Source organism: Agelaius phoeniceus, chromosome 3, assembly GCF_051311805.1.
Source record: "Agelaius phoeniceus isolate bAgePho1 chromosome 3, bAgePho1.hap1, whole genome shotgun sequence".
In the NCBI taxonomy this organism is placed as follows: Eukaryota; Metazoa; Chordata; class Aves; order Passeriformes; family Icteridae; genus Agelaius; species Agelaius phoeniceus.
In genome coordinates, this window is record NC_135267.1 from 26,304,307 (window position 1) to 26,330,998 (window position 26,692).

Sequence of the window (26,692 nt, forward strand, 5' to 3'; positions counted from 1 at the left end):
GAGTCCACTTCTCCCCTGTCAAGGTTCCTCTGGATGGCAGCACAGTTCCTGTGGTGTACCAACTGCCACTCCCAGTTTTGTGTCATCAACACACTTGCTGTAGGTATACTTTGCCCCATCATCCAGGTCATTAACAGACATTAAAAAGGATCAGCCCCTGTACTGGGACACAGCTGGTTCCTGATGCCCATGCCACTGATCACCGTGTTCCAGGTCAGGCTGTTCAGCCAGTTTTCAATCCACCTCAGTTTTCTCATCCAGCCCACACTTCATCAACATATACTGCTGAAACTGCTGGCATCTTCTAATGATGAGATGTCACAGCTGGCATCTTCTAGTTTTGAGAAACCAGATATGTCCTATTGCTCTTGTTAAAATCCTTAGCACATCCTATAGCTCCCAACTCCTTTGGTGTCAGAGGAAAAGCAGCTGCCCAGTTTCAGAGGCAAGAGATCTTAAGATCTCTTGTACTCTTCTCTAGTACATTTTATCAAATACACATCAGGTAAGAACCTCTGACTGTACCTGTTCTTTCAAAAGAAATCCTACTGCTCACTACTGTCCTCACATACTGACATATTCTTACTGGAAGAATTAGAAAACAGGAAGGCAAACTCCAGATGAATTTAGAGCTCAGAGTGATTTTTTGGCATTTCATGTCTCTGAGAAACCTCTTCTGGGGAGAGACTGGTAACTTTCACAGAATGTAAGCGCCACCCACTGTCCTGCCATCAAAGCAACACAGCCTGAGTTTGGATTAGCTACCCACACAGCTCAGGGTAACATTCCCCCACTACATCTTGTTCTATATCCTGCCATTAATCTTCTTTTGCAACCACCCAGTTACCACCAACCCTTTCATAATTTCCATCAGGTTTAGCACCAGAGACTCAACTTTCCTTCCCCAGCCTTCCTCCTGCTCCCTTACCACACAACACACCTCTTGTCTCCTGTACAGTCTCACACCCCACCTCCACTTCCCTCCTAAAATACTCCTTCTCTTAGTCTTTTTAGTAACTCCCAATCTCACCTGCCCCTTTCCCATTCCAATGCTCAGTGGCATTCACATCACACTATCTCTCCAACCACTGACACTTCTCTTACAGCTGATGTCTGGAGTTTTAGTGCTACCTTGTGGATACCATTTGTTAACTCAGTCAGGATCCCAGGAATTACCTAGCCAAAAGCTTTAGCTCAGTACCCCACCCTTACCTTTGTTAGCAACCACATTTGGTATGTGTGGCCATGCTGCCTTTAAAATACTTCCCTTGGCTTCCAGAATCTTGTCTTTTATTCCTTTTTTCATATGCCCCTGGAGGATCCTTCCCACAAACTCTTCTCCAATACTTACTGCTCTAATCTCTCTTCATATTAAGGTAATATCATCTGTAAATGCAAGTACAGCTACTCCCTGCTGAGGGTTACCACCATACAAGTCCTCTCTTCCTCCATGCAAAGCAAGCTTCACTCTATGTATCTCTGCCTACAGTTGCTCATTCAAGTGTAGGACAAATAAAAATAAAGCTCTCAAGCTGCCACTCTCCTCCAATTGCATTTCTTGGAAACGGTGGCCAATATAATTATTAGTCACTCAGTCTTTCATCTAACCTTTATCTAAGACTCCTCTCTCAAATTCAAAGCCAGATTTAAGCTAAACCTCAAGAATTTTTTTTTGTATGATCTGAGTGGTGAGGTCTTCCCAGTTCATCCACTGGCCTCCAATTGTTGAGACTCATTATCTCAGGTGTCAGTACATCGCTTTCTCCCTAGGGCAGGAACATACAAGAGATGCCACTGACATACCAAACCCAGTGGTAACTTCCTGCTGTAGCTAACACCATGTTACAACTGAAGCGTGACTTTCTTATCACTCTCTACTGCAATAAGCTGTGGCTGCTATAGTAAAGGAATATATTACTGGAGAAACTGTAATTCATTCATGGTGCATCACTCTGCAGATGCTCATGCCCCTCACATTCAGTTTCACATTCAGGAAAGCGGGGGCTGGAGGCTGTGATTTGCAATCTGTGTTAACTGCTCGTTTGGAAAAAGCAGAGATGGGACAGATGCAGCATTCATACTGGACCTGAAACTGGACCACACAAGGATGTTCACCCATGAAAATCTTCACTATGGAGAAGCAAAGCAACTATTCTCAAGGTCTTCTATAAATTTGCTCTTCTGTCCTCTTAATTATTTTGTTGGCTGTAGGTAAAACAAAAGATTTTGGCCATAGTGGGAGCTAGGAAGCTTGGGAGCATTCATTAAAATGAACGGAAATCCTGCTCTTCCAAACATAAAAACTCTCATTTGGTAATGATTTGAAGCTGCATTTGGTAATATTTAAACATTTCAGGCAAGAGCAGCAGATTGAAGACGTAGGCTGGCAACTCCATTTGAGCACAGGGAAATGTACTTAATGGGTCAGTGAAAGAGCTATGGTGGCTATCTGGCAGACAACACTACATTCAGTACACCACTGACTCTGACAGGCTCATGAAACAGACTGGCTCTTCAAAAGAAAGGACAAGAAAAACTTTTAAAAATTTATTATTTAATAGAGTCTGTTTTACATAAGAGCTCAGTCACTGAAGGATCTCATTTGAACATAACTGGAAGAAATACAGATAAGCTAAAGACTTACACAAAAACAACTTGTCAACCAAAAAGTAGTGGCATTCCTGTCAGTGTCCAGATGGATATGATGACCACAACCTACTATCAGCTTTGCCCTCAACATTGTCCAGCACTCATTAAAAGTGCACTTTCAACACACAGGATATCATCAAGACACAAACAATGGAATAATGGTATTTTTCTGCATGCTACAGGTTTTTTGTTATAAAAGAAGACAATGAAAACTCTTCTCTTCTGCCCTTCCCAAACCACTTGGTTAATATGCACGAAGCTCTTGTCATGTGTTGTGGCTTCACCATAAAAGCAAAAACCTTCTTCATTTATGAACTCAGGCTTAGCAGCAGCAGCAGCGAACAAGTAAGAATGCCTACTCTTGTCATGCCTCAAAGGAAGTTCAAGCACCTCCTCCAGCCAAGGGTTTCCTATAGTAACATACAGTTGGTATCATATTGCAACATATGCAGAAAATTTTATTTTCATTACTTATTTTAAAATAAATGCAGTACTGTAGTTCCCACAGCAGTTGTGCTGGTAAAACAGTTCACAAGATGCACCTGTCAGATTGCCACATCCAAACACAATCCAGCTGCTCAGATGCTAATGATAGCTCTGTCAAGGTGATTTAGGGAAAGAGCTTTCTCATTTTGCAGCTCATCCAATACCAACAACGGCCTGATATTTTTCAACATGATTCTCTGTCCTGTTTCTCACTTATTTCTCTCTCCAGAATAATAGCCATAGGCTTGAGAAAGTCACAAAGCAAGCAATTCTTGTTTGCATTTCCTTACACTCAGCTGCTTGTCTGTAACAGGTCAACAAGTTATACCAGCCTATGATACACTGCATGACTTTCCTTCTCAACCCTCCAATACCGGTTTTGCCACATTAAGACCTGCAAATGATGGCTGATGCTGCTGTGTACTATGTGGTGGCTTTATCTTTTTAAAGAAAAACTTTATTATAAACTCTTGGTAACAACATCATCCCACAATGCAGCAAATGCAGACCTATTACCAACAGTGAATTCTCTGATATTATGTTTTAATACATGACAGGGAGACAAAGGCAGCTCTTGCTGTCTGGGTCCCCCCCTTGCTGACACTGACTAAAAAAGGGAACAATTCTGCTCCTTACAAGTTTGTTAAGGAATGCTAACAGCCAAAGGAATCATATGACATTCCATCAATTTCCTGTTCAAGAATTTTTTTTTTAATAATAACCACACGTACAACTCAAGTGGAACACACAATGAGCAGCCAGACAGCAAGTTAAGGTTTGCAGCCTCCAGGTAGGGCCAATTACCACAATAGTAAATATTAATGTAGTAAAGGACATTGAAACAAGTGTTAAATGAAAAAACTTCTAATGCCTGGGGTGGCCAGAAAACTCTGCAAGCACCTTTTCTGTATCAAAAGCACTTAAATCCATTCCACCTCACCACATATAATATTTTTTTCCCAGAAAGCTATTTAATTATCCTATTTTTTTCCCCTTTAATCAGTCAATGCCAATTCATCATTCAGAGATAGCACTCCACTTCTTTGTGGAACAGCAGTACCATGTTATAGCCCTCATAAACCTGTATCAAGACTAGCAGTGTAAATTTTCAGAAAACAGTTTAGGGCTAATTCAGAAACAACTTTCTCTAACATACTCTGAATTTAAAACCCTATAAAACCAAAACAAGAAGCCAGAAAAAGCAAAAATGTCTACAGAGAAATGTCAAGTCTTCCAGGAAAACAGCAAAATACTTTGAAATGCTGATAAGTATTAAAACTCAGCTCAGCTCTGGTACCCTTTGCATGAAAATGAGCTGGCTCAATCCTCCTCAATTATCCTATATAAAACCAGTGTGATCATTTTAGCATGCCATTACAATCTGGCACTTTAGAGAACTCAAAAACTTCCACTGTTTTTTTCTCCAAATGGGTGTGAGAGTTGTGCCAGTGAAGACACTTATCAAATGATAGGAAGTAGCCAGGAGGTCCAAGTTAAAATAGACAGAAGTATTTTGAGAAATAATGATGCTTTAGCAGGGTCATACTTGTTTCAGACACAGAATAAATCAAGCCAAACAGATCTGAGAACAAATTGATAACTATGCACACAAGAGTGCTTCAAACAGCTTCTCTTGAACTAGAAAGGAGTCTTCAAACTCAAACATCAGTTTGTCTCCTGCTATAATAAAGAATACAGGGATGACAGTTTTTTACATTGAATAAAAATGCTTAATTAAGTCTGTTTTCAAAACATGCCCAAGCATCATGATTTTCTAATCTATTATTCATTGAAATACCACTACAATAAAAGAAGCACCAAGCAACAGTTTATGTTACCAGTGTAAGCGTTCCATTTTTTTTTATTGGAAAGAACTACCAGTATACTGGAAAAATTGTGTTTAAGGTTTACTTTCTACCTTTTGTTGTATCTGAAATGCTGTTTAGCAAGGCACACATCATGTCTCCTTCGATGTGGTGAGGATTCAGGATGCGAGCTGACCGCTGGGTCATTTTAAATTGGTTTTCCAGTTCCAGGAAGCTTTTGTCTCCAGAAAGAACAGTGAAAGGAATTTGCTTGGGCAGGTGCTCATCCAGACGACCTGCCTGTACAAAACAAATAACAAGTGTTGAACAGAAATCATGTTTTTATCTCATGGCATTTGGCTGGCTTTGTGCAAGACAGGTCTTCATTGGAAAGTATTCGACAGCAATTTATTCCTGCCCTTATGATCCAAGCCACATTACCCCACTGTGAAAGGGACTGTTTCAAAAGTTTGATGCTCATTTCTTCTCTATGCACAATAGATACTGGTGATGGCTACCTGAACAGTACAGATGGAGTATGGAACAAATTCCTAAAAAGCAGCATTTTAGAACTGTCTCTACATAAAACAAGTCATCTCTGCAGAGCATTTTAAGAGTAACATAAAAAGCATGATGAAACATAAAACCACTGTTGCAAAAATGTGCTTATACAGTTAGGCAGTAATTTATTTAACTGATGAAGCACTATAAGGCCTCAAGCTGCACCAGGAGAGGTTTAGATTTTCACTGAAAAGGTTGCCAAGCATTGGAACAAGCTGCCCAGAGAAGCAGTGGAGTCACCATCCCTGAAGTGTTCAAAACCACATGGATATGGCACTTAAGGACATGGCTTAATGACAGTGGTAGTGCTGGGTTAATGGCTGGATTTAATGATCTATAAGGTCTTTTCCAACCTTAAAATCTATATTAGGAACACGAGTCCCCGTGGCATCCCAGATTCCTGTCCCTCACCTGCACAGCCCCAACCCTGCCAAAGCCCAAAGTCTACTGAATAAAGGCACTGCCCTTTGTCAGCTCAACAGGGTCTGTGAAACCAGCACCCATTCAACTCCACTGTAAAGATGGCTCGAGATTTGGGCTACTTAAAGAGAGACAAAGGAGTTACATATCACTCTCAAAGAGAAACTGTAACAAGTGCAGGATTTTTACTCTTCATTCCCTAACCAGCTCCCTTCCCCTCCACAACAGACTGTTGCTCTATTCTGGCTAATTTTAAAGTCACTTCTCAACCACCTGACTCGACTCAATCCAGGTTTATCATTCTTTATAGGGGACACAGAAGTGTCATGGAAAGAATCTGAAAATGTCATCTGCAATTAGTACTTAGTATCAATAGCAGATTGCATCTGCCACCCTTCTCTGGGTACAGGACACAATAAAGCAAGCGTGCCCTAACTTACATGAACACAGAGAGCAAAGTCTGCTGCTTCTCTTCTGGTACTGCAACGTGGATGAAGAAAGAAACATCCAATCCTCTTAAGATAATTGTAAATTTTGCAATGCACTGGAGGCTTCCAGTTGCTGTATCCTCCTATACAGTGAAGGGGAATAATATTAATAATAATAAAAACCAAACATGAAAAATAAACAAACCATGGGTTTGGGTAGAAACACCTCTATGAATTAAGAATGCAAGAAGGCAAAAGCAAATATAAAACTGTCTTTAAAGACAGAATTTATTCTGACCAATGTGAAAGCTAAGAAAAACATAAAACCCAAATCCCCCCAGCCCTCTTGTTCTTTCGATAGAAGGCAAAAAAGTATGATGCTACTCTATCAATTTTGTAAAATTTTTTTCCTTCAAATCCTGAAAAGCTTATCTTCTAGATATCAGGTGCTTTTAGACACAAGGATGTGTTTTTCTCCAGTTTGAAGCACAGTTACAGTTAATGTGCAGAATCAGAAGAGCTCTGGAAACACGGTACAAGTACAGAAATGCTTCTCTTAGGGAAACCCGCACTAGAGGAGTTACACAGTCATCATGTACTGTAACTGCCTCACACATTCCATCAGAACTCATTAGAAAGAGGATACAAAATCTGGAGTAACAGCTGAGAGAAATGCTAGAGTCCTGACAAATCCATGGATGCAGTTAAGGACAAGCAAAATGAGGCTACAACTGGGAAGAAATTGCAGGAATTTTCTAAACAGTATACTAAGCATGTAGTTACAGGCTAAGAAAATAGGTGGATAATACAGATGAGCTGAGTACAGACAAAACTGGTACCAGACTGAAACAAGTTGCAAGGGAAAGGAAAGAAGCAGGAAGTCTTTCAAGAAGAGAGGAAAAACCAGAGGAGCTTGCCCCATAAAAAATACATATGGCACCATAAAAAGGCAAGCAAATGGAAGGACCATTTGACCAGAGTGACTAAGAATCTTTTAACATTCCAATGGCTAACAAATAATGGGTCTGCAACATGGAGTTGCAGACAGCAACAAAATGTTGCTTTATCTGCTAGATGATAGAGTGGCTGGATGTAGGAAAGGATTTTGGACAGAAAATGAAAGCAGTCATTGATGGCACTTCACATGAGGACATGGGAAACCAGTGTTCAAGTAACCAGGCTGCAGAGGATGGTTTACATCAACATGTCCACCCACAGTCTGACAAAGAAAAAGCATTCCTCAGTAGATTCCTCCTGTTTCCCCCCTGCCTTTTCTGCCTAATCGCAAGAAGATGATCTCAAAAATCTTCGCAAAGATTTACTAAGAGTCTACACAGAAATGATTTAGTGGAACCTGTCCATAAGAAAAAAATGCTATTTGCAAGTTGTTCTTGTCTGCCCTCAGCCACTGCTATTTGGGAAAGACTTGTATTTACCAGCCCTGTTTTTTGGCTGCATAAATGTGCAACACAAGCATTTGACCAGGGCAGCTGAAAACAATGACAGACCTGTATTTATGTCATTTGTTAGCCCACAAATGGATGAAAGACAACTGAGTATCTGAAGACAGAAACAATACAGGGTCCAGACAATACAATGGAGGAACTCAAAGCAAAGCTAAGGCTGTACTAGAAACAGGAATAATAGAAATAATGCAGATATATAGTATAAAAATAATAGTTAAAATTCAGAAATAATGTTTGGGAAATGCAGGAAAAAAATGTTGCTGTATTTTCACAGGTTAAACAAACAAGAATAGCATGCCTCAAGTAACTATACAAATCATTATTATGAGAGGGTACCTACAACAATAGATTCAGATGTGCCTGGGAGCAACCTTATTGTTCCCAAGCTCAAAACCAACATAGTTGACACTAAAACTGGTAAATTTTTCTTTAATATGAATATGGCCCATTTTATTCACAACTAACTCTTTAGCATATTTGTTTAGTTCAGGTGCTTAAGGGGCCTTTCCCATGAGGCAGCCTGCATGCAGCAAACCCATTTAGGAAGTAAGGAACTGAGTGGTGCTGATATGGGCTGTGCTGTGCCATCAGGCACCTGTGTTTGGAACATCTCTGGGCACAAACCTCCTAACAAGCAGGTAACAGATTACAGGTTCAGGAGTGCAGATGACTGAATCTCTACCACTTTACAGCTATACTTGCTCTGCCTTCATCAACTAACTGGAAAATCTGTTTTTAAGAGGAAAAAAAATGACCCAGGCATCAACAGGCCTTTCTGTACAACCTGACCAGCATGACAACTCTCAGCTTTCAGAATAGCCTTGATTATCTTTCAGGGGAAGAGATAATGAAAAACTCTTAGCAAGGAAGCGCAGTGCAATAGTGTTTAGCAAGTGTAAAACATACCTGACCTACAAATTTGGTAAGATGATGCCTGTGTTGTTCCAGGCCATAAATATTTTGACACTATCCCTCATCTATGTTTTACTGAAGAAATCAAAGTACCACAGACAAAATAATTGTAAAGCTAGATACAGAGAAAACCTGTAGAAAAAGCATGAGGTGGACAAGCAGTTGGTTCAAAACCAGTTAAATAAGCAAAAATATCAAGTTAAATGGATGCTACTGGCAGACTTTGCAAAATGGTATGATCTTTAAGGTCCCTTTCAACCCAAACCATTCTATCATTCTATGAAAGCCATGACAATGTGAGTTCCATCAATCACTGGTATCTTTAAGATGGGACATACGCCTATTGTTGTACAGGATGACCACTCTCTATAGAACACGCCAGAGACAGAACAAAATTAAAAGTCTAAGAGTGCAAAATCATGCCTTCTGGAACTAAAAATCCAAACCAAAATAAAAAATCCCAGCCTTAAGAGAAGGACTTAAGAGTTAATATAATCTCTGAGTACTTTGGGTGCCCTAATAATTATGAAAATATGATACAGCTGAAGTAAGTTCATAAGGCAAGCCAGAAAGACTCCTAAACAGTTATGCAAGTCTGGAACTATTCTACAAGGACTAGTAGGAGCAGTGGAGGTTTAGATGGAGTCTGAAAAGTTCAAGAAGCAACTTTAGAAGCTTAGTGCCTACTTGCTCCTGCTCTTTATTCTCTCAGATTCAAGGAATCACTGCTTGAGTACATGTGTAGACTTGTTAATCTTATCTTTTAATTTACTTCAAACATTTTTTACCTTGAAAACCCCAGATAAATGTCCCTTGGTTCAGGTTAGCTGGCAGCTGTGTGAAAAAGCTTCCCCAGTTGTCCAGATCCACCAACACAATGTGAGTCATGGTACTCAGATAGTCAAGATCAGGAAGTTCACCATCTTCAATGGGATAAAAAGGACACATTAAAAATTCATGTGACTTTCTGATCAACCAACTTGCTTTTGAAAACTCTTGTAGACACATATGTAAGTGAAAAGTCACAGAAAGAAAAGCTACAAAACATGATGTTATTTGGTGACTGCATAGATTTAAAAAATCAACTGAATTAGCACTTAATAATGCACAAATTAGAGAGAAAAGTAGAATCTGGCTATATGATGGTGTAGACCTGGGTAGTTTTATGGTAAGCACAGAGAGCTGTTGTCCTGCACCAAGACACTTTAATAACTCATTTAATATCCAGCTGTGTACCCCTGACGATGACAAGTCTCTGTGACATTCAACTGCTTGCCTGCATAAAAGCACATAAAATGTTTAGATATGCACTCTTTGCTGTACTCCTAAAATAAATGTCTACCTCTTAATCAAAAGCATTATGACACCACCAGTAATCAAGAGACACTTCCAATTTTTGAACACAAGCAAACAATATATACTGGGAATATAAATTCTCAGCTGATGCTGCTTTTTTTGGCAAGCTAAGAAAGCTGAGATGATGGCATAACAGCATTGCCCACACAGAAAGCACCAATAGGCTCATAAATATTTATATATATAAAAAAGGCAAGTTTCTTTTGAATGTGTATGATCGATCACTTTTACATTTCTAGGCATTAGATCCCTAATTGGGATGTTCTTGATGGTCCTCTTCCTTTTAACACCAAATTATGCTCCAAACTAATTTGAAAATCAAATGTTTCGGTCTCAGAATTTTCACATCTGCCTTTTTGTTTGTTTTTTTCCCCAAGACTTCATACAAATGGCATATAACAATAAATTGTGGAGTCTGAGTTTTGAAAATTCGAGTACTGAGAATTCAGTATTTGAGAAATAAGAAGTAGTAAATTCTGAGCTCATTTATAGACTGGATGTAACCAAATGGTATGTGACATGTACTGACAATGAAACATTGTGTGTTAAGGATAGCAATACTTTTCTAATGCTGAAAGAAATTTTCTACATACTTTCACTAAGTTCTTCAGAATGTTCTAAGTCCTCATTTTTTATTTTCTTTCCCTCTATTGGGCCCTGCAGAGAAGAAAACTGTGGTCTGTCCTGAGTTTTGGATGGAGATGCTTGAAATTGTTGCCTTTGAGGTTTTCTGACCACACAAGCCCCACTTGCTGAAAACTTGAATACTGAGTCTTCTGATTCTGCTGCAAGACTTGACAGATCAGGTTTCTGCAAGAAGCAGTGTTTCATGTGATAGTGCTGATGCGCACTTTGAAGATCATCAAAGTTCTTGTTGCACGCAGCACATCTAACAACATATATCTCTTCCTTAGATTTTACTGACTTGTGGCTCTTGAGATGACTGTTCATATCAGCAATATTCTGTGCTGTGGCAGAACACAGGCAGCATCGAAACCATAAGTTTCCTTTCTGCAGCATGGCTTTCTGACAACTCTCATGATCGTTCCTCCTGTTTATTTTGGACATGTAAGTGGTCCGGCAACCGCAGGTTAAGCGGTCTCCTTGTTCCACTGGGAGGAAGTCCTCATCCTTTTTTATTGACAGTTCCATCTGCTCAGGCACAAATGTATAGTCCATGCTATGAAGTGTCTTGTAATGGATTAGAAATTCTTCCTCTGTGTTGAAGAAGAGATTACCACAAAGGCCACAGAAATATTTAATCTGCATCTCCTGATTACGATGCTCTTGGAAGTGCCGCTGTAGAGTTCCTACCTTCCGAAAATGATTTCTACATATGCCACATGAGTACCTGTGAAATGCATGGCTTTCTAAGGACATGCAGTGCTGTTGAACACTCTCTTCAGACTCAAACATCTCCTCACAAATGCGGCACTGCCATTTTCCCACAACAGGACCACTTTCAGGGGACAGTTCCATAGGGCCAGAAATGCAGTCTTTATCTCCACCTGCAGAAATGCTCACTGCATCAGAAGCAGATGGCATAGGTTCGTCTTCTACAGCTTCTTGCTCATAGTAGTAACTATGCCCACCATGAAATTCAGTTACATGTCCCATAATATCCTCTTCTCTAAGATCTACAGAGCATGCTCTGCACCAGAGAAGAAAATTAGTCAAGTGTGCTCCTCCGTGGAATCGACTCATATGCAGGCGGATAATGCTTGAATTTTCAGCCAGCTTTCCACACACAGCACACTTGTGACAGATCCTATTTGCTGATAAAATGTGCTTTTCTACTGATTCTTCTGTAAAAAACTTTTGAAGGCATTCACAAAACCAGGCTTTTACTTTGGAAGCACTACCTTGACTTTGGTTTGCAACTTCATCTTCACCTTTACCTTTTGAATTACTCCTCCGTTTTGAAGGACTAGACCCTGTTTCACTGGAGGACTCATCTGGACTCAAGTGTCTTTTCAGCAGTGGTCTTGACCGTTCCACAATGTGGGCCAAATGAGACTGATTTTTATGTTTTCCATTGACATGGCAGAACATCAAGATTGACTCTTCCAGTGTAGTAAAAACTCTAATGTTATGTTGAGTCGTTTGTTTGTGTTGGGTCATCTGATCCTTATCAGCAAACAGTTCATCACATTTCTCACAGTGACCTTTCATTTTAAATATCTCTGCAACTTGGGAGATGCTTTTCTTTGACAGTGCCATGGGCCCAGAATTATAACAACGTGTTCTAGAATGGATAAAAAACAAAGGAGGTTATATCACCACCTGAAACATTTGTAAACTTCCAGATGTACTCGATATTTTACCAAGTAGCTACAGCAGTAAGTGCATGGAAACAGGGTGCCCTGTGTACTTTAACCCACCTACCAGCTTGCTAACAAAACCATGCAATGTATACTTAGTCTCTGAAATTTGAAGATAATTAGGTGCTAATTTCGAAAGCCAGCATGTAGATTGATGCTTATGTTTTTGACTGGACATTTTCAAAATCAAATGCTGTAAACTTAGAAATAGAGGAACAGCAAAAAGCTTTTGTTGTTCTCTTACAGAAAATACAAAAAGGATCTTGACATTGATCAGCTTTCTGCAGTGGGGTAAAGTTAAGGGGGCAGGCTTTTGATTGTTCATTCAGAAAGTCAACATTCAGATGGTCCTAGCTGCCCTGAAATCCACTAGTGTCATTAAAAGCATGTTTGCATACCTGTCACTGATCTATGGATGTTCACATTATAAGGACAGCTTCCTTTCACAAACCTGAAATGAGCTGTTAACTCCATGTGTGAGCGCAGTATCTTGAAGCAGGACATGCATTTCACTTGGAAGGAGACCTCTTTACACAGAGATATCAAGAGGTTCTTTGCAAAGGATGGAAAAGGCAGTGGATCGCCAGACTTCACTGCATCTGTAAAACAGAATGGTGCAAAGTGCAACCACAGGTTAGAGTTTTCCAATACAATTTCAGCTCTCTGATGACATAATTACTATTGTTACTTGTCTGTCACAGGGTTCAGAATGCAAGTTAACAAATGTCAGCTAACCTACAGTAACTGTGCAATGGAAGCTGTAACTAAATCCTGAAATTTTTAAACTTCTGTAACTATCTTATACCTCAATCTGTTTGCAGTTTGCTTTTTTGTACTTGGTGACTGATTTTACTTCCCTTTTCCTCCTTCTACAATGCCAGGTCAATATCTCTTTTAGAAAGTTTCTTACCTTCTCCTCCTCCACCTATCACCAGCTATCTACTCTTACTAGATAAAATTTTGTTTTAAGCCATACAGTATTTTTTCTGAAAGAGCACACAATTTATTTAACACGTTTCCCACATACCCTGACCATCTCTTTCTTTCTTTCCCATCCTTAATGTTAATTCTTAAATTTTTAGATGCAGGACTTTCTGTTGTTCTGAGTATATACTCCACAGGTAACTCCTAATACCAGCAGAATAAGAAAATTCTACTGAAAAGATAATGGAAAATGGTTTATGGGTTATATATTTTTCATGTTCTGCACCTTAGCAGGCAAATTTTCTTTGACTTTTCTGTTTTAGTAGATGTGATGATCAGCAGGCAGTAATTTGAGGTTATGCCTTTCAGCTAACTTCACTGGCAGATCTCAGGCCATGCTGATAATTATTAATCATGAAGCCTAACTAATGCAAAGTAAAAAATGGAGCACTCAATTTTTTGTTCTGAGTTAAGCACTCTCCAACTCTAAAGAAGAAAACACTAACTTGTGCTTCTAATCTTTTCAAAGCAATAGCTCACCAATAATCTTTTTTAAAACCTATGACCTGAATTTAAAAGCATCTGCAGTCATCACATTCAGAATTAATAACCTATTTGAGAATAAAAGTCCATTAGAGTGATAATGCATAAGGGAAAGTATAACCATGCAGCTGACTGTCACTTCACTACAAGAAGGCAGCAGTACTGACTCAGCCTGCAGGGGATTCCTTCAAAGCCTGCCTTTTCTGTACATTTCCTGCAGCCACTCTAGGGGACACCAGAAGTCAAAGATACATTTATGAAGATGAGAAATAACTCTATGAATCCTTTTGGCCATGTAGGCTTGTTCAGACAGTTGCAACATCTAAAACATGGCCACTTAGCAGTTCAGCTAACAGTGAAGTAAATGCTTTAATGCCTATTGCTTATGTCAAAAATTAAATCAGTACAGCTATGTTGGGCATTTAACCCTGTTTGCAATGCCATGATCAGAGAGATCTTTCCTCTGGACTTTGTTAGGCATGGTTCAGGATGTTGCCAGCTCACAACATAAACCAATATTTCAGCCTTCAGCAGCCATGTAGTCCGTGCAAGCCATCAGACCAGCAGCAATGTTCTAGCTAAGCACTCTGAATTTGCAATTATATAGAGAAGACATTTTAACAAGTCTTTGCCATCAGAAATGCAAAGGGCATTGACAAGAAAAATAGCCTCCAAGCATACTAGGGTAAGGGGAAGGAACTCAACAGCCACTCTGACTGGAATTGAAAAGAAATGTATGTGTTTTGCTCTGAGTCTCTATCAACAGGCTAAATGTAAAGTTATTCAGGAAAATAGTTACATGGAGTCACTAGAGGATGAGAAGCCTATATGAGAGACTCAACAGCATCTCATTACAGCAAGTGTGATAGAGGATTTCTACACAAAAATACGAATTTCAAAGCATTGCATTTAAGATCTTAAAAGAAAAATAAGAATTCATTAATAACAAACTTTAAAACCTTAAGCTTTTTTACTCAGCAGAAAAATATAAGTCACTTCCTGTCTTAAGGATGAATTATCAGAAAAAATTAAAAGCAGTACACTTAGTAGGAACATACCACTCAGTTCAGAAACCTGGACGATGTGTTTCTGTTGCGACATATGCTGCAAACACTCATCTCTTTTGGTGAAAAGGAGGAAGCACTTTGGGCATGCAAAGCACTGAATATGCTGTGGAGGAATACCTTTTTTATGCCCATCATTTTCATTTAGCTGAAAGAGAAAATGATCTATTTAGGAAAAAAATTAAATTAAGAAACCAGGCCCAGTTCTCATGTCCTCCCATTCCTCTCTCATTTCTGTGGTAGTATTTTCACTTTTAGGTTTTCAGCTACCACATCTGTATTTACCTAAAGCCTACTCCTCTGCATTTCAGCTCACAAGACACAAGGAAGTGGCCAAAGTACCACTGTCAAACTGAGCTACATCAACCCTTACTACACTGGCTATTTCTCCATCCCCTTCTTGCACCACTGGGAGCAAGTACCTTCCCAGGGACTATGGGCTCCAGCAATTCTTAGCTATTCCCTTTACCCAGGCTCTCAGAAAAAGCTCCCTCTGTCATTAAAGCAGCTGTTTTACCTCATGTCAATGTCAGTTCTCCTCTAATCTTGCTAATGTCTAACTCCCCAAAATGCTGCTCCTCAGTAGCCTAAAAGGTCTGTGTCTTCTGTAGAAGTCAACTCTTTCCACCAGCTTTGCCTGCTACACATCAACTTCAGAGCTCTGCCTTCAGGGCAAAAATCCTTCAGTTCTGCTTCTGATATTTTTGCTTGCTTTCTACATCACTCCAAGAATCTTCATTATATGCTTAGAGCTCTGATTAGGATTATCTCCCCACTCCTTACATATCAAAGTAATCCCATCTTCTCGCTGTCTGCAGGAGACACTCATTGCCCTTCCCCACCTTGGCTGCTACTCCTGCTCATGTCCCTGAACACATGAGAGGCACACAGCTTTGAAGCAATGGAAAAAGAGCAGGGACACACTACAATGCAGTCTTTCAGCTTATCAGGTATGACTACTTATCAAGTTATTACTACAAGCAAAATTTAGTCTGATTTTCAGAAGTCTAACACTTCCCCAAATTTAATGCAGCTTCTGGAGACTTGGTGAGAATATTTGTTATGAAAACACTCCATTTTGAAAATGCTATCCACTATCCAATTCAACACCAGACTGCTTAAATAACCCCCCCCCCCCCCCCCCCCTTCTGCTGTTTCTCTTTGCTGTCAAGTTAATTCACCCTAACTTCCTGCCTTTACCTTTCACAGTTCTGGAAATGCAGAAAAAAGGGGATATGTATCAACAACACCAATAGATGGACAAGAGGTTCAAGACAGAACTATGGTCCTCTTGAAAGCATACCAAAAATACAACCTAATGATAACATCTAAAAGGAATACTGTCAGGCTACACCAGCTGTTTGAAACACAGCAGAATCAGAGAAAACAATCTTGAAGAGTAAAAGAGAAGAGAGAAAGAGGCTTAAAGAAAAAACAAAACAAAAAACCCACCAAAAATCAATGTATAATTTTAAGTCTTAAACCCTCTACTACATTCAGTCAGGTGAGTTATTTATCCTTATGCTCTTGCCTTAGATAAAAGATGATCATTGTACTGCTGAGAGGTTGCAAATCTTTCACAGCATATCACACAGGCAAAAGCATTATGTGCCGGTCCATGTAATGTGACTGCTGGGTCACAAGGAGAATGATCAAACCTGGAGAAGAAGAAATAATTAGCAAACTAGTCCCCTATAAATAGTCAAATAGCTTTTTTTCAATGGGAAAAATTCTGTCCTTTGAAGCTATCAGACAAAAATTCCCTATTTAACCAACCTAAACTATAAAAAATCCTTACTTCCCCTATCATGAAATGCATCCTGCACAGAGCTGATTCTCCCTGCAGCTTATGTGTTAAAACAGCCACTCGAGAGAAATCATACTGCTTTTAAGGGAACTAACAAAATCCTAATTTCATACAGAGACATTTTAATAATTTATTTATTTTTATCTCCCTGTACAAGCTCTGGTTGGGATGGAGTTCATTTTTTGTAGCAGCTTGCATGGTTGTTGTGTTTTGGATTAATGAACAACAGTGTTGATAGCACAGAGAAGTTTCAGTTATTGCTGAGCAGTGCTTGCAGACTGTCAAGGTCTTCTCTGTTTTTCAGATTGTCCCACCAGCAAGATGTTGGGAGACACAGCTGGGACAGCTGACCTCAAATGGCCAAATGGACATCCCACAGCATAAGGCATCATGCTCAGCATTAAAAGTTGTGTGGAGGAGAAGGAGATAGTTGGGAAGACAAATGCCATCACTCCAAGTAACTATCACATGTGATAGAGCTCTGCCTGTCAATTCCTTATTTTGCTTTGCATGTGCACAGAGTTTGTGCTTTATTTAATAAACTGTTTTTACATCAGCCCACGGTGTTCCCACCTTTACCCTACACCCCACTAGTGTGAGTGAGTGAGCAGCTGTGTGGGGCTGAGCTGCCTATGGGGGTTAACCCATGACACTCTCCTCAACTTCTCACCATCCTGCCTATGGACACACTCAGTAGTTAAAGGGCAGCATCTGCTGGAATTGAACACTGACACACTGAGTACTGACTAGCAATATCAGCTATGAACACACAGCCTATAGCTTTTGTTCCTCTTTCCCTGCATTAGGGGCTTTTCTCTTTATCTTACCATCAACTTGTGTAAGTGAGCCTTTTGGTTTATTTCAAGTTTGGATGAAGTTATAACTGAACTGGAGTACAGAAATCTGACTTCTCAAAAAACTCAGATATTAAAAAATTCTCAACAAGAGGAAGACATAAATTCTGAATTAAAAAAACAAACCACACACACCAAGTAAAAAACTAAACCAAATCATCAAAAAAAACCTCCACGAAGCTCACCTATATAAATTGTAACATATTAATTGGCCCTTAAAATGGAGCTTTGTCAATACAGGCAGTTTAAAGCAACTTGATGCTGATGTCCTAAGTTAGAGCACATTCTTTATTATTACTCCTTGCACTGAATTCTTGCAATGTATCTCCTTACCTCTGAAGGTGACCCAGAAGAAGATGCACATTATCAAACTGTCTGTTGCAATGCATCACAGGACAACATTTGGGTTTGCTGTTGACTCGAGTCTGACCTGTCCTCCTAAAATGATCCCTTCTTCCACCATTAACAGAGCCTGGTTTCAGACCTGTGTTCCAAAACAAAGTACTTAACCAGAAGCTGAATTACAGAGGCTTAAGAAAACAACACACAAGCTCTAAAACATTCCAGAATCAAATTGCGGTGATTCTTAAAAGCAAGCTAACAATCTGTCCTTCAATCCTACTACAGTAAGTCTGCTCTTTCACTGTCTCTTCAATTCCCAGTAGTACAACTTTTTAAACAGTTTGACACCCTTCCTCCAGGTCCTCCAGGCAGTATTTTAAATTCATTAAACATTGTGAAGTACACTTACACTTTCCTAAGCAGCAGCTCAACAGTAGTATTATTTTCTTCCTGGCAACTTGGCTTATAAAAAATAACTAACATTGCCTCACTGTTTTTTAGAAAATTTAAGATATGAAGTCTATGTAACAAAGCATTACAAGAATAGCTTTCATGAAAATAAATGTTTAGAAACTTTTAAATTGTATGCTCCAGCAAAATTAATATTGTAGCATTTGGTTATCCACAAGGCACCTGCAGCTCAGCACAATTTTCACATGTTCTACTCTGTAATGCAGGACTTAGAAACCATCACTCAAACTTAGTTTTCTATTCTTACCTGGCATTTTTAACCACTGGTCTACACATAACCTTGCAGCTTCTGTATCACTGTGTTCCCGAATAAACTCTAGTTCCTGCAACCCATGAGCATATTGGGAATCAACTTTCTCCTAAGGGAAAAAACATACCAGACAATGTTGTGATCAAATTGAAAGAATAAAAGAAAAAAGATTATGTATTGCGAAACTTACATATGGGTTCCTAAAAAACACACCCACAAAAGCCTAAGTGAGGGGAAAAAAATCTTACAACTAGACTGACTTCTACTAATATAATAAAAATGGAATGTAAAAGAAAAAAAAAAGAAAAAAGTGCTTTCACATTGAAGACTAAATTTAATTCTGCAGTTTGCACCACCTGATGAAGAGTGAAGAGCCAAGCAGGAGGAAAATATTTGTATTTAACAAAAGGATCTTTTAGCCTTCATTCTCAAGCTGCTTTAAAAGCTACACAGTTACCTCTGACTCCACTTTACAGTTGAAGAACTGCATGTGGAGACCCAAACAGATTGCCAAATGAAGTGGAAGAGACATAAGGGGGATGTAGGCCTCCAGACTTCAAGGCTACCTTGGACTATATCTAATCTAGCCTTTTACTCCATTGTACTACAGTTGCATAGTTTACCATAGACTGCAACAAGCTGCAACCATAGTAGAATTATATGATTTTAAAAGCCTTTAACAGTGTTGAGAAAATTAGGTTGGGAAGTCAGCACATTTTCCCAACTCTGGATTAACATTTGTCCCTGTTCAATTCCATCACATTGTTGTAATCACATTCCTTCAAGATGTCCAACTCCCACTGAGAGCACTCCTACCATTAAGCCACTGACTGGATCTCCCAGTTTGTAATAAAAGTAAAAAGTATATTCTTTTCAAATGGCAGCAAAGTGCAACTAAAAACACTGAAAATTTTTTCCACTATGAAATACTACCTTATACAGATTTAATGCAGCAAACAGCTTCCCAAAAATCTCAGACAAAAGCAGATTAATAGCAAGGCTTGCTGCAGGGTGGTTTGTGATAATTGTTATTTTTCAATTAATTGAAGTATTAGAATATCAAAATAATTGATACTAAGGTTCCACTGCTATATCTACAAACAAGAGAAGTTTTTGCCAGCGGTTTTCTTTCATTTAATTTTCCCCCCTTAGGAAGTGCAATAAGACTAGAAAATTGATCAGTTAAAAGCCACTGAAAAGACAAAGTCCATGTAGTGCTTCACATGATGCCCCAGAAGCAGAAGTCTAGTTGCTAATTCCATGTATGCCTCACCAATTTTTTTATTTACTTAGTAGTGAAAACAAAGATAACTACAAGGCCTTTATTATGCATTTCTTCCAAAATAAAATACATCCAATACCTTAAAGGCTTTGTTTTTCTCTTCTTTTTGCTGTTTCTCTACTTCAACATGGCGTGCCAGGCGATCCAGGGTTGATGCAACTCGTTCCTTCTGGTAGTCAATGTGATCCTTACGCTTGGTATTGCTCTGCAAGTGGAAGGTTCAGCCCTTCTGTGGTGATTGTTACATAACAGACACTAACACAGTGAAAAGTGATGCCCAAGCATCACCACATAATTCAGTAAAGATACTCTCAGCCTGCATTCCATGAGCTACCTTGTAGCCTTCTCTTCCTTTTTACCAGCATCTGTAGCTTCTGTTTAACAACAAAAATAACCAAACCTCCCCCCTCCACATATTCAAGGCAATTCAGCATAAACACTAGCCTCACCACACAGCAGAGGAACATGCATGTTGTGCCAAGTGTCCTAGAGTCTCCAACAAATTAAAAGTTAAGTTCTTCTATGTAAACAAAATCCCTCCTGACTTCAAAGCCAACATGCAGCTCATCTAAAAAACCTGAAAACTGCTATTGCTCTTTCCCTAACGCTGCCCACTATCTTCAAAAAGGCAGATCATGAGTTTTTTCTAGCCTAAGGGATAGGCCATATACTGTGGTTTCCTCTTCTTACAGTCAGTTCTAGTAATGATCCCTGTAATGACAGCCTGTGCATGTACAGAAGATCAGCTTAGGAATCAGGTTTATTACAAACATCCTCTGCTGCAACACAGGAAAACAAAAGTCAAAAGACAGTCACTGCTGCCAAAACCAACTCTAGTAGGGTCTATCAACGTCCCTTTCAAAGGCCTTGCAGAACAGGCAAAATAAGTTTGGGGGGATAGACAAACTGATGAGCCTGCTTCTGACTTGTACATTCTTAGAATGGATTATGAAGGATTAGGCTGAGCTAAACCCAGACTGTCACTGGAATAAGGTCATTCAACCCATACATTGTTCCTAAAAAGTTATTTTAGAAAGAAAAGGCCTTGTAGTGGACCAGGTATGTTTTCAGGATAGAAACTGGGCACCCTAACTTCTGAGGTTGCATGTAAAGTGACATTTATTTCCAAACATTTTTTCAGATGACTGAAAGACATTAAAGTACCAAGTCATTTCAAGGTGGAAAAAATGGCTCTGGAAAGTGAGTGCTGTTATTCTTGCTTTTCACTCAACAGCAAGTAGAAAAATCAAAATATTTCAATACTTGTTATTTAGCACTTGTTAAAAACACATCTAACAAGGCTTTTGTGAAGAGTAACTGATGGGAAAACATACAGAAGACCAATTATTTTATTAAACCAAGATGCCCAAAAATACATTACCACACACTCACATGAAAATAAGAACTGCTGTTAGGTTCTTCATCCTCACTGCTGATGAGATCAATGCATTCAAGGACAGGCCTTAAAGGTCCTTCCTGGAAAAAAAGTGTTAAAAAAACTCACACAAAAGCATTAAATTGTCTTCCTTAGAGATAAAATGTACCATCTCTGCCATATACTGGCAGTTTCTTCAAGATATTAACAATCAACTATGTCGGGCAGGCTAGGAAGACCTACTGCTTCATGATGAGTGGCAGAGAGAAAAGCAGCATGGAATCCTCTCTGCTGCTCCTAATGCAGCTCATTCTTTACATTCTTCCACCTTTCAAGGCAGTAAAGCTGCTCAGCTGGCCAGGCATGAACAGTCCTCTGTCTCACTGGGGAGAGGAGGGATGAAATCTTGGACAGATGACAAAAGCTTCTATGAATCAAGCTGCCAGCCTCCAATTACCAACAAAGAGTAACTCTTTCTGATTAAACAAAGATAACATGGTTTTCTAAATGAAATATTAAAAAAAAAATCCACTGCAGGTTTGCTTCTGCAGAAACTGATGGGCTCTGTGATGCTTTTAAAAAATTAAACCTTTATTAAACAGGTGTTAGCAAGTAAGAGTTCAAAGACACACTCTGACCATCTGACTGTCCAATCAGCTCAATAATGTGCTTTCAAATGTTCAGCTCTGATCCTAACAGCTCCTTTAACAACAGAGATTTTTTTAATTTGTGTTTACTTACTCTCAGGGCTCAACAATTAATAAAAACTTACAAAATATTGACAGCTGAAATGCAGAGTAACTTGCTTTCAACCCTAGAAGTTCAAGTGATCAAAACAATAAATTTAACACAAGTAATATTACACTTGTTTATATATTACAAGTACCTATATTGTAATACATAAATTATCATATATTTCTAGATAATAATACAGAAATATTTCTATATTTCTTTTATAAATAAATATATAATATAAATATATAAAAAGCCAGAGAGAAATCCTTCATTCTGAATATCTAGTACTTAACACCACAGAGGTAAAGGAAGCAAAACCCTTAATTGGTAACTACCATGTTTTAGTGCATTACTTGACTTGGTATATTAACTAACTCTCCTCTAAGTCCAGTGCTTTTGGTGCCAACTGTGGCAACTTGAATTATCTACTTCTTCACGTGGCATTAAAAGTGTGAATTTCTTCACTCACTCTTGCCTTATCCTTCCCAAGTAAGCAAAATGGGGGAAAGACCATCCTATGTAAAGAACATAGGAATAACAGCTTGCACTGTAGATTAAATCATATTCCTCTGGTGGTATGTAAAGCTTAAAATGTAATGATTTGAAATGGACAAAGAATGTTTTAATGAAGAATTAAAAGGTGGGAAATTATGGAAGAATAATTTTAAGTTTCTTGAATGAGGGAGAATCAGACTACAAAAGCTGAAAATCTCTGGCAGCAGCAGATTGACAAAAAGTCCTTATTTGATGGAGCAAAAGCATAGTCCTACAGTATGAATTCAAATACCCTAGTACAAGTGAATAAAGTAGAAAAAAACCACCCCAAAACCACAAAAAAAAACTGATCAAAGAAACAAAAAACCCACACCAAAGCCACACCTGACTGTCAAGAAGGAAAAAAAAAAAGTCAAGAAGGAAAAGAAAAAGGAAGAAAAACACAGATCACATAACATGGCCTACAGCTACTTGTTATCTATTAAAATGAGCACAGGTTGAGATACTGCAGTAGCTTCTCTAATTCAATGTATACAGTACCATCTTGTGCACTGGGTCTTAAAGACATGAAGATAATTGGGAGGCATCCATCTATAACATTTATGAAGAGTGTAAGTTTCCAGTCATACACATTATTATATGGAAATTATGATCTAAAGCTTGCCAAGCAGTCTAGAAATCCTTTTGCAAAGTCCAAAGTCACTTTCACTCAGAGGAGCAAATGAGACCTGAATACATATTGTTGATATTAGGTGATGGCCAGGGTCACACACCTTCCCCTCATATTCATCAATTACAATAGTAAGCTACTCATCCCAGGATATAAAGCCTGTAAAAAAGTTGAGCAGAGTCATCTTCCTATGTATAGCAGCCTCTCTTGAAAGCAAGAGTTCCTGGGACCACAAAGGATCCCTATAACCCACAGGCAAAGCCAAAGGATAAAAAAAGAAAAGGTAGCTAGAAGTGTTGATTTTAGTTCCTTTGTTTCAGTTCTCTTTCAGTTACTGTTCTTGGTGCTCCAGCAGCCCTTCAATCCTTACACTTTGCAAGCTATACAAGCTATCCTTGTTTATTGCCCAGCTTGAAGAAAATGAAGCCTATTCAGTCACCATCACAGAATGACAGAATGGTTTGGGTTGGAAAAAATGATCGTGTCCCAATCCCCTGCAATGGGCAGGGACATCTTCCACTAGACCAGGCTGCTCAAAGCTCCCTCCAGCCTAGCCTTGAACACTCCCAGGAATGGGGGGCATCCACAACTCATCTGGGCAACCTGTTCCAGTGCCTCACCACCCTTATAGAAAGGAATTTCTTCCTAATATCTAATCTAAACATACTCTCAGTCTGAAGCCATTCCTCCTTGTCCTCCCACTAGATGCTCTTTTTAAAAGCCCCTCTCCATCTTTTCTGTAGGCTCCCTCCAGGTGTTGGAAGGCTGCAATTAGGTCACCTTGAAGCCTTCTCTTTTCCAGGCTGAACAATCCCAATTCTCTTAGTCCTTCCTCACAGGCGAGGTGCTCCATCCCTCCATCATCCTGGTGTCCTTCTGGGCTCACTCCAACACATCCCTGTGCTTCCTGTGCTGAGCACCCCAGAGCTGATGCAGCACTGCAGGTGGGGTCTCACCAGAGCAGAGCAGTGCAGCAGGATCCCCTCTGTCACCCTGCTGGCCACGCTGCTTTGGTGCAGCCCAGGACACACTGGAACTTCTGGGCTGCAAGCACACACAGCTCATCCACCAACAACCCAAGTCCTTCTCTGCAGATGCACGTGGATACTTGGGCGTACATAATGAACTTTGAACTCAATCAGTTTTGCCCAAATCAACCAAAATATTAAGATGTCTCAGAGATAACCAACTACTTATAATTTTTGCAAAAAACCACCTATCCCTCCATACTAGAGCATCTAAATACCCCTGCAGAAAAAGTCAGTATGTTGAACTTCAGCTTTATTCAAACACCATACAAAATGGGGAGGGATCTATAATTATTCAGCATATTGTTCAAAAACAAGACAAATCTACAAAAAAACAGCCACTAAAAATACTAGCATCATTGAATCACTTGACCTTAGTAACATGATTTGTTCCTTCAAGAAAAACATCTTTAGATATGTAGACGTGGTCCCTAGGGACATGGTTGAGTGCTGGGTTAATGGCTGGACTCAATGATCTTAATGGTCTTTTCCAACCTAAACAATTCCATGATTCTATGTAATCCTGCCATCCAGCACCACTTCACTGATGACAGACTGAGGCCAGAACACAGGCAGCATGAAAAACATTCTGCTTCTCTTGGATATCCAGCAGATACAAGTGTCTTAATGTTCACATAAAGCATGTCAGCATTAGACTAGGTGCTGTTCAATAAAGAGAACCTGACAATTTGAGAGGATTGTTTAAGGCCTCTAACCCATTATTTCCTTCCTCTTCTAAACTGAGTACAGTGATTTCAAAGAATGAGCAGTGATTTATTCCATTAACTTTAGAGGGACTATTCATAAAGCAAAATGCGATGCAATTTGATTACCAGGAAAGTTATCTACAGTCCCCTCTCACGTACCTCACACATCACTGTAATACCTCCCTCACCTGCTCAGATACTCAAGACTGCATTTTCTCCCCAGAAGCAACTGACAACATCTTACACCCTTCCAAAAAAGTGCACATAAACCTTTAAGATCGAGTTGTTATCTGCCACAAACATTCACAAATGAAATTATCTTTATGTTCAAGAGTAATAATTTACATTGAAATATAATCATCATCAGTCAATGAAGACCCTCTCGTGTTTACTGGACTACTGAAAGTGTATTTTTTACAAAGAGCAGTGTATTTCCAGTGCAAGCTCTACTTACTCCAATGAACTCAATCTCATCTTCACTTCCAGAAGTTGGCGATTTACTCTTGCGAAGGCTGTCAGAGTTATGAGACTCCATTATCTAAACATAAACAAATCATACTATATAACTTCACTTTTAAAGTTTTGTTTAACTATACAGCATTTTCCATTTTATACCTTCTTTACAGTCTATCTGTATTCAACAAGTCTCTATCATTCACTCCCAATTACCAGCGACACCACAAGAGGAGATAAACGACTCTGACTCGAATCACGCTACTGTATTTTTCCAGATATGTAAAACACGGTTTTTTCTACAAAGCATGCCAGTACCTATACTCCTCCAGCAGTAACTGCAGTGTAGCAGCCCAAGGACATGCCTGAGCCTGAAACCCCAGCAAGAGCCGAGACCCGAGCTCCAGCTTAGCGGCGCTCAGCCACCGACGAGCCAAGGCCGGCCCGTAACAGCTGCGAGCGAGCTCGGGCGTTTTTAGCAGCTGCGGCTGCCTTGGGCCGCTCCAGGACCGCGGCAGAGGGCTGAGCTTCCTGCTCCAAAACAACGGCAGCGGCTGCGCTGCTGACTCACGTTCCCGCAGCGCACGGCCCCGCGGCACACGGCTCAGCGGGCTCCGCACACCGCGCTGCCCGTGCCCCGCCCGCGACCGCTGCGCTGTAACCGCCGGCCCCGCGGCCCGCGCAGCGCCCCGGCCCCGCTCCGCTCACCCGCCGCCGGGCCCCGCGGGCAGCAACGCCCCGGCCCGCCGTGTCCCCGCTTCCTCTGCGGCCCGGGGGCGGGGCGAGGGCGCGGCAGGGATCGGGAGGTGCCGCCGCGCCCCGCGCTCCCCATGGCAGGTGCCGGCGCTACCGCGGCAGCACCATGGCGCGGGCCCCCGGGCTCTTTCCTTCTTTTGGGCTCTCTCCTCCTTCCGGCCTCTCCTCGTCCGCCTTCAGCCGGGCAGCATCGAGATCCGGCTCGGAGGGGGAAAACCCCGCTCCGCTTCCGGGGGAGGAGGAGGAGGAGAGAGGGAGGAGGAAGGGCGGCTATTGGGCTGGCAGCCGGGAGGCGGGAAGGCGCCAAAATCGCCTCTGCGGGCCCGGCCGCTGTCCCGCTATCTCAGCCGCGCTGTGCCTGCTCAGCCCCCTCACACGGTGCTCGATCCAGCCCAGGTATCTGCAAAGGTCCTTTGTGAAGATCTTGCGGGAGGCGTTGCCAAGGGCAGTGGCGAAATCCAGATACACAATGGTCGTTTCTCCACTCGTCTACCAGGGCAATCAGTATCACAGAAGTTCGTCAATCTGGTCA

At 40.3% G+C, this 26,692-nt stretch overlaps 1 protein-coding gene across 2 annotated transcripts in view; it reads right to left on the reverse strand.

Annotated features, from left to right (window-relative positions):
• Positions 1–26,393, reverse strand: part of ZNF451 (zinc finger protein 451) — a 33,368-nt gene extending 6,975 nt beyond the window's left edge. Inside the window, exons 1-13 of one of the 2 annotated variants that reach the window (XM_077174925.1) lie at positions 26,113–26,393; positions 25,406–25,489; positions 21,334–21,417; positions 20,021–20,146; positions 18,657–18,768; positions 17,930–18,080; positions 16,467–16,593; positions 14,930–15,083; positions 12,856–13,003; positions 11,982–12,328; positions 9,516–9,650; positions 6,362–6,492; positions 5,054–5,240 (exon numbers count right to left, since the gene is read on the reverse strand). In XM_077174925.1, the coding sequence (XP_077031040.1) occupies positions 5,054–5,240; positions 6,362–6,492; positions 9,516–9,650; positions 11,982–12,328; positions 12,856–13,003; positions 14,930–15,083; positions 16,467–16,593; positions 17,930–18,080; positions 18,657–18,768; positions 20,021–20,146; positions 21,334–21,417; positions 25,406–25,486 (1,783 nt within the window). In that variant the 5' untranslated portion in view covers positions 25,487–25,489; positions 26,113–26,393. Of the gene's footprint in view, positions 1–5,053; positions 5,241–6,361; positions 6,493–9,515; positions 9,651–10,676; positions 12,329–12,855; positions 13,004–14,929; positions 15,084–16,466; positions 16,594–17,929; positions 18,081–18,656; positions 18,769–20,020; positions 20,147–21,333; positions 21,418–25,405; positions 25,490–26,112 lie in introns of both variants that reach the window. The other variant, XM_054630526.2, reaches the window with a different exon arrangement.
• Between the last annotated feature and the right edge of the window lie 299 nt (positions 26,394–26,692).